This window comes from Lolium rigidum, chromosome 5, assembly GCF_022539505.1.
Source record: "Lolium rigidum isolate FL_2022 chromosome 5, APGP_CSIRO_Lrig_0.1, whole genome shotgun sequence".
NCBI lineage: Eukaryota > Viridiplantae > Streptophyta > Magnoliopsida > Poales > Poaceae > Lolium > Lolium rigidum.
In genome coordinates, this window is record NC_061512.1 from 222,749,409 (window position 1) to 222,765,443 (window position 16,035).

At 46.4% G+C, this 16,035-nt stretch overlaps 1 protein-coding gene and 1 pseudogene across 1 annotated transcript; one reads left to right on the top strand and one right to left on the bottom strand.

Moving 5' to 3' along the window:
* Positions 1–3,424: 3,424 nt before the first annotated feature.
* LOC124657830 lies at positions 3,425–4,533 on the bottom strand (annotated as a pseudogene).
* Positions 4,534–14,719: 10,186 nt separating this feature from the next.
* LOC124657740 lies at positions 14,720–15,453 on the top strand. The gene has a single exon (XM_047196255.1). It carries the CDS (start codon positions 14,799–14,801, stop codon positions 15,060–15,062), a length of 264 nt encoding a protein of 87 aa, XP_047052211.1. The 5' UTR covers positions 14,720–14,798; the 3' UTR covers positions 15,063–15,453.
* Positions 15,454–16,035: the final 582 nt, after the last annotated feature.

A 16,035-nucleotide genomic window follows, 5' to 3' on the forward strand; every position in this document is an offset into this window, starting at 1 on the left:
CACGCCCGGTACGGCGATACCGCATGTCCCGAGGGTCCTGTTTTGGCCAGATGGCAATTTGAACGAAGTCAAAAAATCTCACGGAGCCGCGTGGTGTCATTTTATATGTCATGGTAACTATTCTGTTTGTCAAAACTGGGATACGACAATTATTTTGAAAAAAGCTTCACGAAAAGGGCTACCATGTCCGGAGTTCTATGGATTTCAGGGGAAATGAGGTGGGAAACGGCCTCGGCATGACATAGTTTCCCGAAACAAGGTCATATTTGGCACGTGTGTGGGCCCTAGGATGGAAAGCGAGACCCCGGGTGCGGATTTCTAATCCGACCCACGGGCGACCATCTTTTCATTTTTAGCGTGCCCAAACGGTTTTTATTTGTGAAGCGGCTACATGGGGCGCATTTTAGTATGACATGAAACCTCCGTGCGATGATAGTAGACCACCTACGCACCACCTATCACATGACATGTGCACGCATTAGCTTTTTGGGAACTCATGCGGCTTTCGGCGGTGTCCCGCCGAATCCGCTGGAAGCCGACCGGATTTGAACTAGGGCTCAACTATCCGTCGCTCCGGAAATTCCGGAAAAAATGTTTTTAGTTCTACGACGCATCATTATATGTGCTAATTTTTGTCCGTTTAGTTTTTCGCGAATGGGTGCACCCGCACGCCGGTACGGCGATACCGCATGTCCTGGGGGGCTGTTTTGGCCAGATGGCAATTTGAACGAAGTCAAAAAATCTCACGGAGCCGCGTGGCGTCATTTTATATATCATAGTAACTATTCCGTTTGTAAAAACTGGGATGTGGCAATTATTTTGGAAAACCCTTCACGAAAAGAGCTATCACATCCGGAGTTCTATGGATTTCAGGGGAAATGAGGTGGGAAACGGCCTCGACATGGCATAATTTGCCGAAACGAGGTCATATTTGGCACGTGTGTGGGCCCTAGGATGGTAAGCAATACCCCGGACGCGGATTTCTAATCCGACCCACGAGCGATCATTTTTTCATTTTTGGCGTGTGTGAAAGCCATGAAACCTCGAACATTATAGCTCATTTATAAGAAAATTTATTTAGGTATTTGAAATATTCCATTTTTGATATTTTTATATGATAGATCTTGGTTTTCTGCAAAATTTGATATATTATACTTATTTTTCTCAGTTAGAATGATTTAGTTATGCTTTTTTGAAGACTGCCGTTGAGAAATAGGAAAAAGCTATGCCGACGGTTTAACCGTCGGCACAGTTCTGTAGTGGAAAAAAAAGGAAAAAAAAAGTTGTGCCGACGGTGACCGTCGGCACCTCCAGCCTGTACCGACGGCCAATTTAACGCCGACGGTCATCCTCGTCGCCGCGCTCCGGAGGCTACTGTGCCGACGGCCCCGCATCGCCTGGCCGTCGGCGTTCGGCAATTCTCCCGTACTGTTAACAGGATCCCTTATCCAGTTCCCCATTAGTCGGCGATTAGGCATGGTTTAGTTAAGCTTTGACTCCGTGCATGCTAAGTACCCTCCATCTCTATATATACGTCTTATTGCCGATAACCTCAAAGTTTTGCAAAGTACCAGGTACACGCACCTCGGGATCTCATCTGTTAACTCGATCTGTTCGCGATGGCGAGATCACTCCTCGAGTCTGCCGGCGGCGCGGCAACGGGCTTCCTCCCGCCGTGGCTCGCGGCTCTCGGCATGGTCGTGGCATCCGTCTGGATCGTCTCGCTCGCCGTGTTCCTCTGCGGCCGCAGCTCGCACGCCGACGACGACCTCCCCAAGAAGAAGCCCGCCGCAGCGAAGACGAGCAGGCCGGCCAGTGTCGCGCCCACGAAGGCGAGGTCGTCGGCGCGGTCCGGGAGCACGGTGGTTGACCCGACGGGGATGTACGGAGCCGCCTACGTCTCTGGTGTCTCCGCCGGTGGGTGCCATGGCCACGGCGGTGGTGGAGGCGGAGGCTGTGGTGGAGGTGGCGGCAGTGGAGGTGGAGGTGGAGGTGGCGGCGGCGGCGGTGGCTGCGGTGGAGGTGGCGGTGGCGGCGGCGGCGGTGGCTGCGGCGGCTGCTAGAGTTGAGCTGACATGCATGCGCAGCAGATTAAAATGGTGCATGCGTGGTTATCTTAGTTAAGTTAGTGATCTCGTCCTGCTCCTGGTGTTAATGTCAGGATTATGGCTACGAGTCTACGACCATGGTGTTCTTTTAGCGATACGACCATTGTGTTGGTTAGGTGCGAATTTGTGTTTCGCCTAGTCAGTGTTTCTTGTGTTCCGTCCAGTATCATCATTTTTTTTTCGTGCCTCGATTGTAATAATACAACAATAGAGTTACTCCCTCCATACTGGTTTTATCAGTTGTGCTTTTGGATGTGCTTTACAGTACTGTTTTTGTCAGTTGAGTACACCCCGTCGTGTTCACCATCGTTCTCCCGGACCTGGCCGAGGAACAAAGTTTTCATGCTAACTTCTCAGTAGGGAATTCTAACTCCCGAGATCTAGTGCTTCTTTCATTTTTTAAAAATCGAATACCATTTATAAGTTGTTTTTTTAGTAAACTTTGCTTTCATTGATGCTTCCATACAATTCTTGTTTCTATGAAACAACTACTCCCCCTGTCCCATAAAATTTGTCATGTGATCACAACAAACAATTCGAAATTGGTTAAAAAATGTGTTCTGGTTCCTAATATCAGAGTTTTTGGATCAGCCCCCATTTGTACAGAGAAGCAAAGATCCAAAGTCCATGCCCATTCAACCAAAAACTCCAGAATCAGGTCGTGCCCCTCTGGCTCTGGCAGATGTCCACCTGATATTCCAAATGCGTCTTCGTGCAATATAAATCATGTCGAGGGTGAATATTATGCCGACCACTACTTCAGTCTCACCGTGCTGGCAAATTCCACTCCGAATCAGAATTTCAGCACAACTGCACACAAGATTCCGAAACATGATTGCTAAATTTGTTTTCGCTAGCATGGTGCCACCCTTGTTCACCTGAAGATTCACTGGAATGTTGGAGTACGATCTATGAGTTAAATGACTAGCCAGGACAACATTGGAAGTAGAAGTATCATTAATCTCAAGGAATAAATTCTACCCACCAAACATAAAGTTCTAAATATATCCAGAGACAAAGGAAATAGCTAATATGTCTTTTGTCTGACAACTAAACATCTGAAGTATACTGACAGGAAAAAAAACTCGTTTAGAAAAGAATGCAAATTTTGATTGAATCATATCATCAATGAGATCAGCATGTAAACACTCTGCAGGTGACATCTCATGAAAATCTTGCGGAATTTTATAAAAAATATCAATGACACAAAATCCAAACTATTCATCTCCGAGTGGTTAATCAGTAGCAAAAGAATCACAAGATAATTACTACTTTCGGTGTAGGAAAACCAACTGCAGCAAACCGTTAGTTCATGCTTCAGCCTCTGCTACTTCCACAATAAAAGCGGTCACCAATAGCCACTGCAAGAAGACGAGCCATTCTTAAAATGATGGAAGCGACTGGGATCCCGCACAATAATCTCATGATCAGCAATCTTTGAGATGTACTTGAACGCACTGTGGCAATCACCACAAACACACAAGTTCTTTGTGATCCTTATTGGAGTACCAGGGGAAGTTGTGAGGAGGCCATACGCGAGAACAAAATTCTTGTTGTGCTCAGAAAGAAGGTTATTTTTCTCCTCATCATCGACATCGTGCAACGCAAAATCTGTCTCGGGGACATAACACATAGATTTGATGCAATTGATCAATCTCTCCATAAGAGCATAAATCTGAGGGGATAGAGAATGTGATCTATCTCCAACAAACAATAATGCAGTTCCTTTCTTACCCTGGACCCAACTACATCCGGGTCTTTTCTTAACCCCTAAGTTCTTCATCCGGTTTCTGATTCTGGTTACATCCTTCCAGCGCCTTGCTTTAGCATATATGTTGGAGATGAGTGTGTAAGATCCATCATTCTCTACATTCATCTTAACTAGCTTGCTAAGAGCATACTCAGCAAGATCCAGATTCGAATGTACTCTACAGGCACTAAGTAACACAACCCAAAATACTGCAGTAGGCTCCAGAATGACTGCAAGCGTACAAAACAACCAGGAATGATATATCGTCAGGAACAAAGCCTGCCTTTTGCATCTTGTCAAATATCTCCAGGGCCTCATGACCACGACCATGATTCCATATCCTGTCATCATTGATGTCCAAGAAATGGCATTCCTTTGAGGTATGCTATCAAATACAGACCTAGCTGAGTACATATCAATAAGACACTTTGCCACGAAGTATGTAGATGCTTCATGACGATGTTAACAAACCACATAAGCATGAATCTGCTTACCCATACGCAGGGCTGACAGATGTGCACAAGCCATCAGGACTCAGGAAACTGTAAATGCATTTGGGGCTGCTGGGTGTGATTTGGGGATCATCTCTAGAAAAGCATGAGGGGCATCGTTTGAGTCCCATACTGTGCAAATTAGCAAATCCACCTATCATAACAGTCCAACTCACTACATCAAATATGGAACGTGCAGCTTTGACGATTCTGCATTGTGCACCATGAGATCCTCATCATCACCATCACCACCAAAAAAAATATCCGAAGATAGAAGACCATTCTTCAAAGAGTAGGCATGAGGTTTCCATACCCCGAGAACATGTACCCAAGGAAGCACAAGCTGTTGTAACAGAATTTGGCTTTGACCCAGAAAAAAACATTTGTCGGAAAAAGTTAAGTGCCTCTTGGCCGCATCCTAGCTGAGCATACCTGGCAATCACAGCAGTCCAGGTCACCAGGTTTAATGATATTTTTTTCCTTGCGCATATTCTTGAAAATCACGAAGGCTGCCTCAAAGTCCCGACTTTGGAAATACCCAGTCACCATTACATTCCAAGAGACATCTTTGAATTCCATCATATTGAAAACATTCACTGCATCCTTCATCGACCACATTTTGCATAAGTATCAATCAGAGCATGGCCTACAAAAGCATCTGGAAATGTACCATGTCGAATGGCATGGCCATGAATTTCTCTAGTTTGAGGTAGTGCTTTTAGAGAAGCACATGCAGGAAGAATGTTCACAATGCTAATGATGTCAGACCTGTCATTTGTAGCCTTCTCATGGACAATCATTGCCATTTCGAGAACATATCCAATGCAGTCCATGGATTATTATGTTTCACATGCGGTGCAACAATTGAATTCCATGAGATGATGTCATCAATTCCCTTCTGAGTTATTTCCTCAAACAGCAGACTGGCTTCCTCTAGTGAACCACATCGTAAATACATCGGCACATCGCCACCAACGCATTGCATATAAAGACGTCCGAGTCAAAGCCATCGCGACATATAATTGCATGGAATGTTATACCACCTCGGTATGAAGGTAGATCTCCACATGCTTTTAATGTATGCGGCAGAGTAAAATGGTCTGGCCTAGTTCCAGCACGCAGCATGCAGCAAGATATTGCAATTTCATGGTCAAGGTGGCCCTCTTTGATGTGTTTTCAGATGAGTAGATTCCATCAGACAGCTGGTGACGGTATAAAATGCTCCAACACTGAGAGAGCTTCATCTGTAGAACCACAAGCAAGATAAGAAGCTACAACAACAGTACACAAAGATCTTGGTGATACAAATGGTTGAGATAGCAACGGTAGACTGCCAACAGTGATGCCGGATAAGAGAGAAGACCCGAAGAAATTAGCTGCTGGTGAACTTGATGAACTGCATTCACATACCTGCATTCCTTTTATAGGGCAGCAAAATGAATAGGAGAAACATCTTGACGAAAGCACACTGCAGATTGATCATGTGAATTTTAGCAAGTTGAAAGCATAATATTATGCAGAATAATCCCTCAAAGCAGTCATTACATCACTACACAATGAAAAAGGAAAAAAAAGAGAAGGTATCATACACATTGTTTTTCAATTAATTCAACGTGATGTAAGGAGCAGAAAAGAAGAGCAGGCAATGATTCACACCTCTCCAGTATTACTGTGGCCGAGTTACACCAAAATGACAGAAGGACAAAGTATGATACAAGTTAAAAAAATAGAATTTTCATGTCCACATTGCTTACAATAATACATTTCTGAGTTTGGAGAATATACATGTCTGAGTTAAATAAGCTACTAAACCATGGCACTCTCCAATTGCCCCCGTGCCCTCTCTCAATCCCAATAAAAGGAACTGGTTTGAGCTGCAGATTTGTTTTTCTATTCATAGTTGCTTTTAACTATCATCCACAGAACCAATAACTTGAAGGTTTCTTGCAACTATCATCCACAGAATGCTGCAACTAATAATACTACTACTGACAGTTTTGTCTTAATAAGAGTACTTGTTTTTATATTGAAACAAGAACACATGAGAATCATCTTGACGAAAGAACATAGGTTCAGGCAAGTACACGTAATTACAAGTTCAAGGCCATTCATGCTAGTCCGGCATGCAAAGCTGACAAGATTCAGAAATCTAAAGGCAGAGAATAAATTTACCAAACATAATAAAATTTCCCAAATTTTCATGTAACAAATCAAGAGTTCCCAACCAGGTGCTCAAACCAAAGGCATAAAAATGACAAAGATGCACATTGGAATCTTAATGAGAGTAAAATGATAATTGGAAAAAAACAGATTATCACGCTCAGACCAACTGCCTACTTTCCTCAAACTAATCTAGCATTTCAACAATCATATCATCAACTAGGTAGTTAAGACATGCTGAATATATATTCCATTAAAAATCATTTCAGATATGCTTTTTTCTCACCAAGATTGCAGAGCTGACTGAAACATGGATTACAACAGCCAAATATTAGTAAATTCATTTTGATATTTCATCAAGTAATCGTCATCACATAGACTAATTTCGATCTACTTATCATTAGTCTCTGCAAAGCTGAACTAGAACTACAAGAACAGTTGCATAATATTCCAGTTGCTACAAGTCTTGGTTTCAAAACCAAGTATGAAGCATATTAATATCTGAGCTTGCAATCTCAGACTTAATAAACCACAGGCACTACATCTCTCAATAAATCAGCATAGGTACTCTATTTCTTTAATTTCTGCACTGTGATCTCCATTGCTCCATTCTAAACCAAGAACTTGAAATAATCCTAAAATCGTGGCTGAGAAGAAGAGGGCAAGGAAGACAACGAGGAGGATCTTTACCTGCGAGAAGACCGACGCCGCAGGCGTGGACGCCGTTGCCCGCTATCGTCGCCTCCGGGTAGCAAGAGAGGAGCCGTTCTCTCGGCTCTCGCCCCGCTGCGGTATCCTTCGGGTCGCGCCGCCGTCGCCTCCGGGTCATAAGAGAGCAGTCGCTCCCTCGCGCCGCTGCAGCCTTCGGGCCGCGCGGCCGTCGTTGCCTCCGGGTCGCAAGTGAGGGGTCACCTCTGTGTCGCGCCGCCGCCGCCGCGTCGCCGTCGTCTCCATGTTGATTGCGGTATTTTTTTAGCCGACGCCGGTTGCGAACAGTGGCTTTAGCTCCGGAGCTCCCTTTATTTTTAAAAAAATCTAAAACCATATTTATGTTTCAAAAAATAATGTAAAAAATCCTGGAAAGTTAACGATGCAACCTACAAAAAGAAAAAATTGAAATACAAAATTATTTATATTGTGGGCTACATAAAAATGTAAGCATCTGATAAAATTTGAAGATTTGAAAATATGCACTCGTATTCACACTTTTGTCATTTTTGTGTGTAGCTTAAAATACAAAGTATTTAAGACTAATGTTTACATGTGTGTCAGATACATCATTGCTAATGACCTGCTATTCTTTTTTACACCAAATCTATTGGTGAACGTGCCCGCGACGTGATGTGAGAAGGTTAGATCGAATTTTGTACGGTGATGGCAAAAAGAAAAAGGCAGCTATAAGTTGCCGAGGCCCATAACAAAATTACCCTAGCAAGTTTCTCGCCGGGGTGATTTTTGGCACGTTCAGAGCATCTTCAGTAAAAACCAAGGAAAAAAATAGCGCGCTATAACAAAATAGCGTCAGTCGAAAAATATGCTATTAACGTGCTATAGCGTGCTAATAGCGCACTATAGCACGCTATAGCGCCGAAATGATGTAGCGTGGACTGTCTAAAAACGCTATAGCGTGCTATTAACGCCGAAATAGCGCGCTATTTTTTTCCATGGTAAAAACGTTCGGTATGATGATTTGAGACGTATTTGGGGACCGCGTCAGAAAAGAGACAAAAAATCTATACAAAAAAAATAAGCCCTTCCAGCCGTGTCCCTCAAACAGCGTCCGGACGCATGCATTTTGATAGAGGGGACCACCCCATGTGGGAAAAGTATGTGAGAAAAAGTGTGGGAAAAGAAAATGACATGTGGGATTATGGGCTACATGCATACATGCGGACACTGTTTTTGTGTCCGGCGTCTTTGGTAGAGACTCTATACCGGGGACCCGAATACAAAATGAGGTGCTTTTTAGCTTTAAAGGATAACATGTTTTTCTCCATTTCTTTTGGGGGACGCGACTAGAGATACTCTCAGGCCCTATTAGGATCTTGTTTTTATTGTTTGCTTTGACATCTCTTAGGAGAAACTTAAGCTTACACGACTGAATTAGTATAAAACTAGGAATTATAAGTTTTTTGGAGTTCGCTAACAAGAGATATGATAAATATTTTTTCACTTGAATATAACAACAGGAACAAGAAATTATCGAAAACCCAAAGTCTTAAGAAAGGCCTTACCAGGCTTTACAGCCTGTAACCACAAACTACGTAGGAATAACGGTATAACACACAACACACCCTCACAAAAGTATTAAACATAAACTACAGTATGCATACTTTCTAAATCAACAAAATACCTCTGAATCGAAAATTGTCCATCATCACCAATCTATAAAGAGAACAGGAACGGAATGTGGATGGACGTGTGCTGGTGCCAAGCGAGCATGCCCTTTTGTTGAAGAGTCACCAACTCTTTCCTATAGTTTGATAGAAACATAAAAATCATGCGATAAATATATCTAGAAGAATGTTCTCCACTTCTCCGATTGTAAGTAACTCTAAAACTCTTCTCCTCTCCTCTCCAGGTCTCTCCCGAAATCTTCCCCCGCCTGGTCTTCTTCTCGGTGACTCCGGGCCGGACCGGAGTCGCTCCTGCCGGCGTTGCTGGTTGGACTAGGCAAAGGAATGGTGCCGGTTCTACATCTAGTGTAGTTCTTAGATCTTCTCCTCCCTATCCCTGTAAGTGTAGTCAGGGCCGGCTCTAGGATTTGGAGGGCCCTAGGCAAATTCTATAAATGGGCTCAATTTAAGCTGCGTGCATGCTAGATGGGCTTAAATTTTTTTCTTCTACCTTTTCCTACATGCAATGTGACAGAAATAATGGGCCCCCGTTTTGGTTGGGCCCCGGGCCGTCGCACTTCTTGCCCTGGGCCAGAGCCGGCCCTGGGTGTAGCTCTAGGTCTAGGATTTGGGCTTGTCATGGTCTACCTTTATGGAGTCTGGCGTAATGCCATGGAAGCTCATCGCTCTGGTGTCATGGCGTGACATCAAGCGGTCACCGGTGAAGCCGTTCAGCGACCCTCCAAGGTGGAGGCATGGTGGAGGTTGCAGTTCATGCGAGGCTTCCTTTAATAAGCGCAGTTGTGGATCTTGCTTCTCAGATCTTGTGGAGCTGCTCTGCCTCCGTTGCCGTTGAGGTGGCGGCGGGTGAAGAGGATCTCTCTTCGATCGGCGGCTGTATGATTCAACCTGCTTCAGAGTTGTTCCTGTGTGCAACACATGGCGACGTTCATCGCTGATCTTCGGCCAGTATGGCGGCCCGTCTTCAACGTCCATGGCGGAGGCCTGCTTGATCCATTGCCAAAGCTCGACACAGCTAGGGCGCCAAGAGGTTTGTCCCCGGTGTCCTAGAGGTGGCTGATGGTTGGATCTGTTCGTCGGAGGAGAGCCAACAAGTAACTCGCTCTTGGATCTTAGCGGATACACCTGGAGATCGCCGACGTTTGGTGGCGGAGGCACCCATATCCTTGATTGCTTTTTATTTTTCTCTGCTAGGGTGCTTTTTGTAATTTATTAGGCCCTATCTTCAAATAGCTGGTTCTTTAGGGCGAGTGTTGCAAAGGGCCTTCTTGCAAATTTGTACCTGCCATGTGTTACATCAATGAAGCTCCACAGCTGTCTAGTACCCCTCTGTTTGTTAAAAAAAAGTAACTCTAAAACTATTTTTTCATATATCCCCATAAATCAAGTAGTCTTTTCTTTTGGTATTTAAATTTAAACATTTACTCAAACAATTTAATAATGAAGATAATAAGAAAAAATGAAGATAAAAGGGGGCATGTCCAATAATTGACAACCTTCTTTTCTTTGCTTTTCTTAACTAACTCGTCCTTCCGTTTCTTGTCGTTCTCCTTTTTACGCATGCAAAATATATGTTAATTACTTCATACTCTCTATGTTTCAATGAATTAGGAAAGTTATATATGAAAATACATTTCATGATGTATCTAACGATGAGTGTGCATTCAGTGATCACATAGATAACTGGGCTAAGTAAACTTTGATCAGACTTTTAGAAAACTACTAAAAACTTTAGTATTATGTTGATATCATATGAAAACACATTTCATGATGTATCTAACGACGAGTGCGCATTCGGTGATCACATGAATAGTTCATGAAAGGGTATTTACCTCACTAAGTGTATTTTGTGTGTTTGCTAACAACACAAGGATATTTACCCATATGCTTAAGTGATTTAGGTTGTATCTATATTAAGCACTAGACGATGATCGGCCCCTCAAAAGTGAAAAGATGAAGATGATGTTTGTAGTTTTTAGGTTTTCTAGCTATATGTGATGTTGCTGTTTGGAGGGGTTGCTAGGAATAAATGTTGGAGAGGAACTCCATGAAAGTTGTTGTCGAGGAGCTCTAGAAAAGAGACTCATGTGTGTCTATGATCGGAGACTCCTGCCCTCACAAGCGAGAGACTCCGGACTAGGGGGACTTGGTTGAGAGGCACATTCGCCTTGCTCTTAGTACATTGTCCAGAGACTTTGTCTCACGCCAGAGACTTCAATCCAGATACTCCGGCCCACACTATTTCCAGGCTTGCTCAGGAAGGAGATTTTGGCCGGTTCGCTACCGACACAGTGAAGACCAGAGACTCTGGGTTAAGTCACCAGAGTCTCCGGGGTTATGTTACATGCAATGTCTCTTTTCATGGACTTACTATAAAAGCCACCCTTCTTCCCCAAGTGAAGGTTGTCGCTTCCACTCACTCTCTCCTTCATTGTTCTAAAGCTCAAAACTCATATATCTCCCTCTGTAGATACTCAATATTGTTGCCCTCTTGGGAATCAATGGAGGAAACCTAGATCTACACTTCCACCAAAGAAATTTTAACTATTCCACCCATTTCATCGAGAAACTTGTTACTCTTGGTTATTTGGAAACTAGTTGGAAGAAGTCGCCCTTGAATCTTTGTTGTTGTAGAAGCTTCACGGTTGGTTGTTGGGAGCCTCCAATTGAGTTGTGCAGATTTCCCCAACGTTGTGTAAATATTACGGTTGCCACATTGAAGGCCACTGCTTAGTGGAGCGCGAGCTGACTTTTATGGCTTACTCACCGGAGAATAGGGCGAGACCTTAGTGGCGTTGGTTGGTACCACACTCCTCCAACATAAATGTCCCTTAGCAAGGAAAGGACTACGAGAATCATCCTCGTGTCGCCTTGTCTCCACTGCAGCTACTTGTATCTTTTACTTGTCGTATCCTTAGTTACTTGTTATTGTGATTGCTTGTCATATAGGTAAATTTACGTAGTTGCACATCTACGAAAAAATGATCTTTTTTGTCAAACCTAATTCAAAAGTCCGAACTGATGGAAAGGGCTAGGCAATCTACTTGTACACTTCACAACACCCCCACTCGCGTGTGACGGGAGAAGAGAAAGTCAACACGTGAAAGAAGAAGAGCACACCGAAACAACGGTGACAATAGAGGGGGGCAACAGCAATTTTTAGGCTTAATTGCGAAAACCATGTGAAAACCAGGATTTGAACTTGAGGCACTGAGACTCGATACCATGTTAAGCTTCATGCACTAGCCACTTGAACCAAAAGTCCGAACTGATGAAAAGGGCTAGGCAATCTACTTGTACACTTCACAACAGTGTTAAGTTACCTTTAATCAAATTTTAAGAAACCTATTAACATCTTCAATATTTTATTGATATCATATAAAAATGCGTCTATGGTTTCCATTGATCCATCCATTATAATACAGTTTTGTGGTAAAACACTTTTTTTGTGTACAAAATTAGCTTCAAATTTTTGGTTTTAGTTTTTCGGGATCAAAGTCGACTCACAAACAAGTTTCCCGTTGACTTTTGTTGTCATGAGTTGTCTTTGACAACAATAAATCAAACCCAAAATCTGAAACCCGTTTTGTGCACCAATAAAATCTCCGATTTGTCAATATACTCGTGCACCTTACTAGTTACACTACTGTAGGAGCGAAGACAGACGGCGGCGGTCAAGGTTTGCCCGCTGCCACGCCAAGCGGATGAATACCTCGATCGTTCGTCACACGCGCAGTCGCACTCCGTGACAAGTTTTCCGTGACGGCTGATATATTTTACAGTACAGTACATGTCACGAGCGTAAACTACCATTTCCCTTCCCTTTGCTTAATTGTTAAGTAAACGACGCTGAATCGCCATCGTTCCGTCTCCCCGGTGCCCGGTAAGTAAACTAGCTAGCGTGACCGCAACGCCAAAAAACGAAAACCATTTACCAGAAGAGGAACCTCTCTTGAGAAACGATTTAAATAATAAGGAGCGATTGGCGGTGAAGATTGCTTAGCTCGAGCTGCCAACTACTCACACAGTCACGCTCGATCGCCGCCTACGTGCCAACATAACGTCGCCGTGTCCACGTCGTCATTAAATTGCCATGCCAAAAATTGTCACAGAACTTGACTTCGCCAACAATGATGTACAGCAGCAGTAATTAGGACAGCGGAAACGCAAAGTAATCGACCGTGACAGCCACACAGCCAGTAGTATGCAGTAGCAGCAGTAATTAGCACGGCAGAAAGATCCCGCGTTGCCCTGTGCGGCGTCAGGGAGAAACCCTAATCCTGCTGCTGCCGGGAGTCCCTCTCCCCTCCTCCCTCCTCCTTCGATGCTGCCTGAGGGCGTGGCCGGGCAAAACTCGGCCGGAGTCGCTGACGAGGCACTCTTGTCCTCTGCCTTGGGTGGGTACATGGGCACGGGAAGCTCCCTCTGGGCCAGGCGTGGCATGGCCGTTGGGTGCCATGGCGTGCCGGCTCACGAGCTTGGCATGCAGCTACGACGCGATGGGCGGCGGGGTGGTGGTGACGCATCCCAGATGCTCGCTAAATTGGTGTTTTCGGACGGCAATGGTTGTGGTCGGTCGCCACTGTCGCGCCACGGTGGTGGGTGCTCGGTTGATCTGTGCCGCGCGCAGGAAGGAGGGGAGGCTTAAGGGGGGGGGGTTGTTCTGCTTGGGGGCCGGCGGCGAGCGGCATGTTGTATCGTGCTCGCTTTGGGACGGATCTAGGCCGGGCAGGCTTGGATCTGCCGGTGGCGGCGCGATGGTGTCCTCTTGGTGGATATGGCCACTAAGAGGCGGCGTTGGTGGCTCAAGACTGTGGAGGCGGGGCTGGTGGGTGGCAGGCTGGTGGTGGCGAGTTCCCAACGTCTGGTGGGACGCACCGTGCTGCCGCGTGTCGCGTGACGGTGAGGTGGATGCAACGGTGACGACGATCTTGCGGGCTAGATCCGGGCTAGGCGGGCCTAGAATTGGCAGTGCTTTATGGGCCTTGTTGGGCCCGGGCTTTCTTGGACATTCTGTATCCTTCTTGTCCATCGACCTGCAACTGACGTGGTCTACCATTTCCGCAGATGGACCTCGTGGGGCTGCCACGGATCTCCAAGGGTTAGTGGTAGTAGGTTTCGAGAAAATCCTTGTCGGCTCTTCCGCACCGATGCGGCGACGTCTGCGGGTATCGACATTCCTTCCTGAAGGGCGTCGAGGGTACCCTCCCTGCTCCACTTCACCCTCAGTATCGGAGGAAACCCTAGGTCTAGTTCGCTTGTCCGGGCAGCAGTGTCGTGTTAACGTCGCATCCCTTTCTAAAGGTGTCGCCTTGGTACTTGATGATCCGGGGTGCTTGAAGTGTGGCGGGACAACTTCGGAGGGCGCTAGCAGTTGCGGGACGCCATCATTTCATCGATCTCCCATTAGCTTCCTTTGTAGTATCTTTTTTTCAGTTGGGCATGTTTTTTTGCCATTGCTCCAACATCTTCCGAACTATTGCGTGGTTGCATTATTTATAAAAAGGAACGAAAGCCTATTTGGAACTATTAGCAGGGCAGAAAACGCAAGGTGATCCAAGCCAGTAAGATGTTGGAGATGACGTGGCCTAGACGGGCTGAAGAAATGGACCGGTTCCACAGAGGCGCGCGAGCGCCCACAGGTGGCCGTGCGAACACCTCCCCGCTAAGCAAAACCGGCCTCCGTTTTTCCGCCCGTGGCGGCACGCCACTGCGCTTCGACATCACGTCGCTCCTACCCAAACCCCATCCGCCCAACCCAACCAAACCCCATCCACCACCGCCGCCCCCGGCACGGGGTCGCCTATAAAGCCGGCGCCACCACGGGGCCAGATGGCAACGGCGACACCAGCACTCCACACTCACCCATCCATCAGCAACAAGCAAGCAACACTCTTTCACATACCCGCCCGTCGGAGGCAAGATCGACCGGATGGCCTCGGCGCCGGTGGAGTTCCTGGGTGGCGCGCAGGGCGGGCTGGGCGGGGAGGCGCTCTACTGCGCCGTCATCCTCTGGCTGTCCGCCATGTCCTGGATCATCTTCACCTGCGTTGGCAGCGACGACGGCGGCCACAGGCGGAGGGGCCGCCGCGGCAGCCGCGACACCAAGGTCTTCGTCGGCGCCGAGCGCCTCTGCGACGGCACCGGCCCGCGCTGCAGCGGCGGCTACGGCCTCTGCGGCTCCTGCGTCGACTAGCCGACTGCGCGCCCGACTCGAGTCGCGCGCCGGCGCGCTCTTCTACGTACTGTACGCTAGGTTGGTTGCTACTTCTTCGTGCTACGGTGCGAGGAACTCCGAGTTCATCTTGATTGGCAACTTGTAGCCCTGTATGTAAATAGTTCTAGGAGATCGAATCGATCGGCGAGATGATGAGCTAGCTATGTATCTATCTATCCCCTTTGTGAAGACAATAAGAGGGAGCGTCTATGCTACTGTACTACTACGTTTGATCCTCGCTTGCACGCAAGAATCAAGCTTCATGTTTTCCTCTGGTACGTCCTCCTTTGTGAAGACAACAAGAGGGAGAGTCTATACTACTGTACTACGTTTGATCCTCGCTTGCACGCAAGAATCAAGCTTCATGTTTTCTCTGTTCCTCCTTTAGATCGTGCGAGTGTGATCGGTTGCGCAGATATCTGTTTCCAGTGGACAATTTGCTTTTGCTCTGCTTGGTACTTTTCGGCTGTGCTCAGCATGATTGCAGAGATATCATTTTCAAGTGGACGATTAGCGACGGGTTAGTTGGGAGGTTGGAGCGGCTTTAATTCCTGCGAGTCAAGCCGCTCCTCCAATGGCTGTGGTGGATCAGGCGGCCGGAATTGATTGCCACTGAGTAAATTTCCGCATCGATGTGTACAAGACTGTGATTGCGACACCTGGGAACGTTGGAGCTCAATGGACGTTTCCTTTTCTCCAACCGGGCCTCAACCCATTTCCAATAATTCTCAACAAAAACGGCAAAGGAAAAAAGAAAAACAGAGGGAGACAAGTTGGGGGCTTGGGGTACCAATGGAAAACTCACTCACTGGGTCCACCGGGAGTGCTCGCCATCTTCTCTTCCCTTGCGCGAAGGGGTGGACGCCGTGGCGCATCTCCGGGCAGGGCATGGTGCCTGCATTGGGGGCTGGGGGCCATGGCGGCGGTGTGCGGGCATGGCATGTGCGACGTT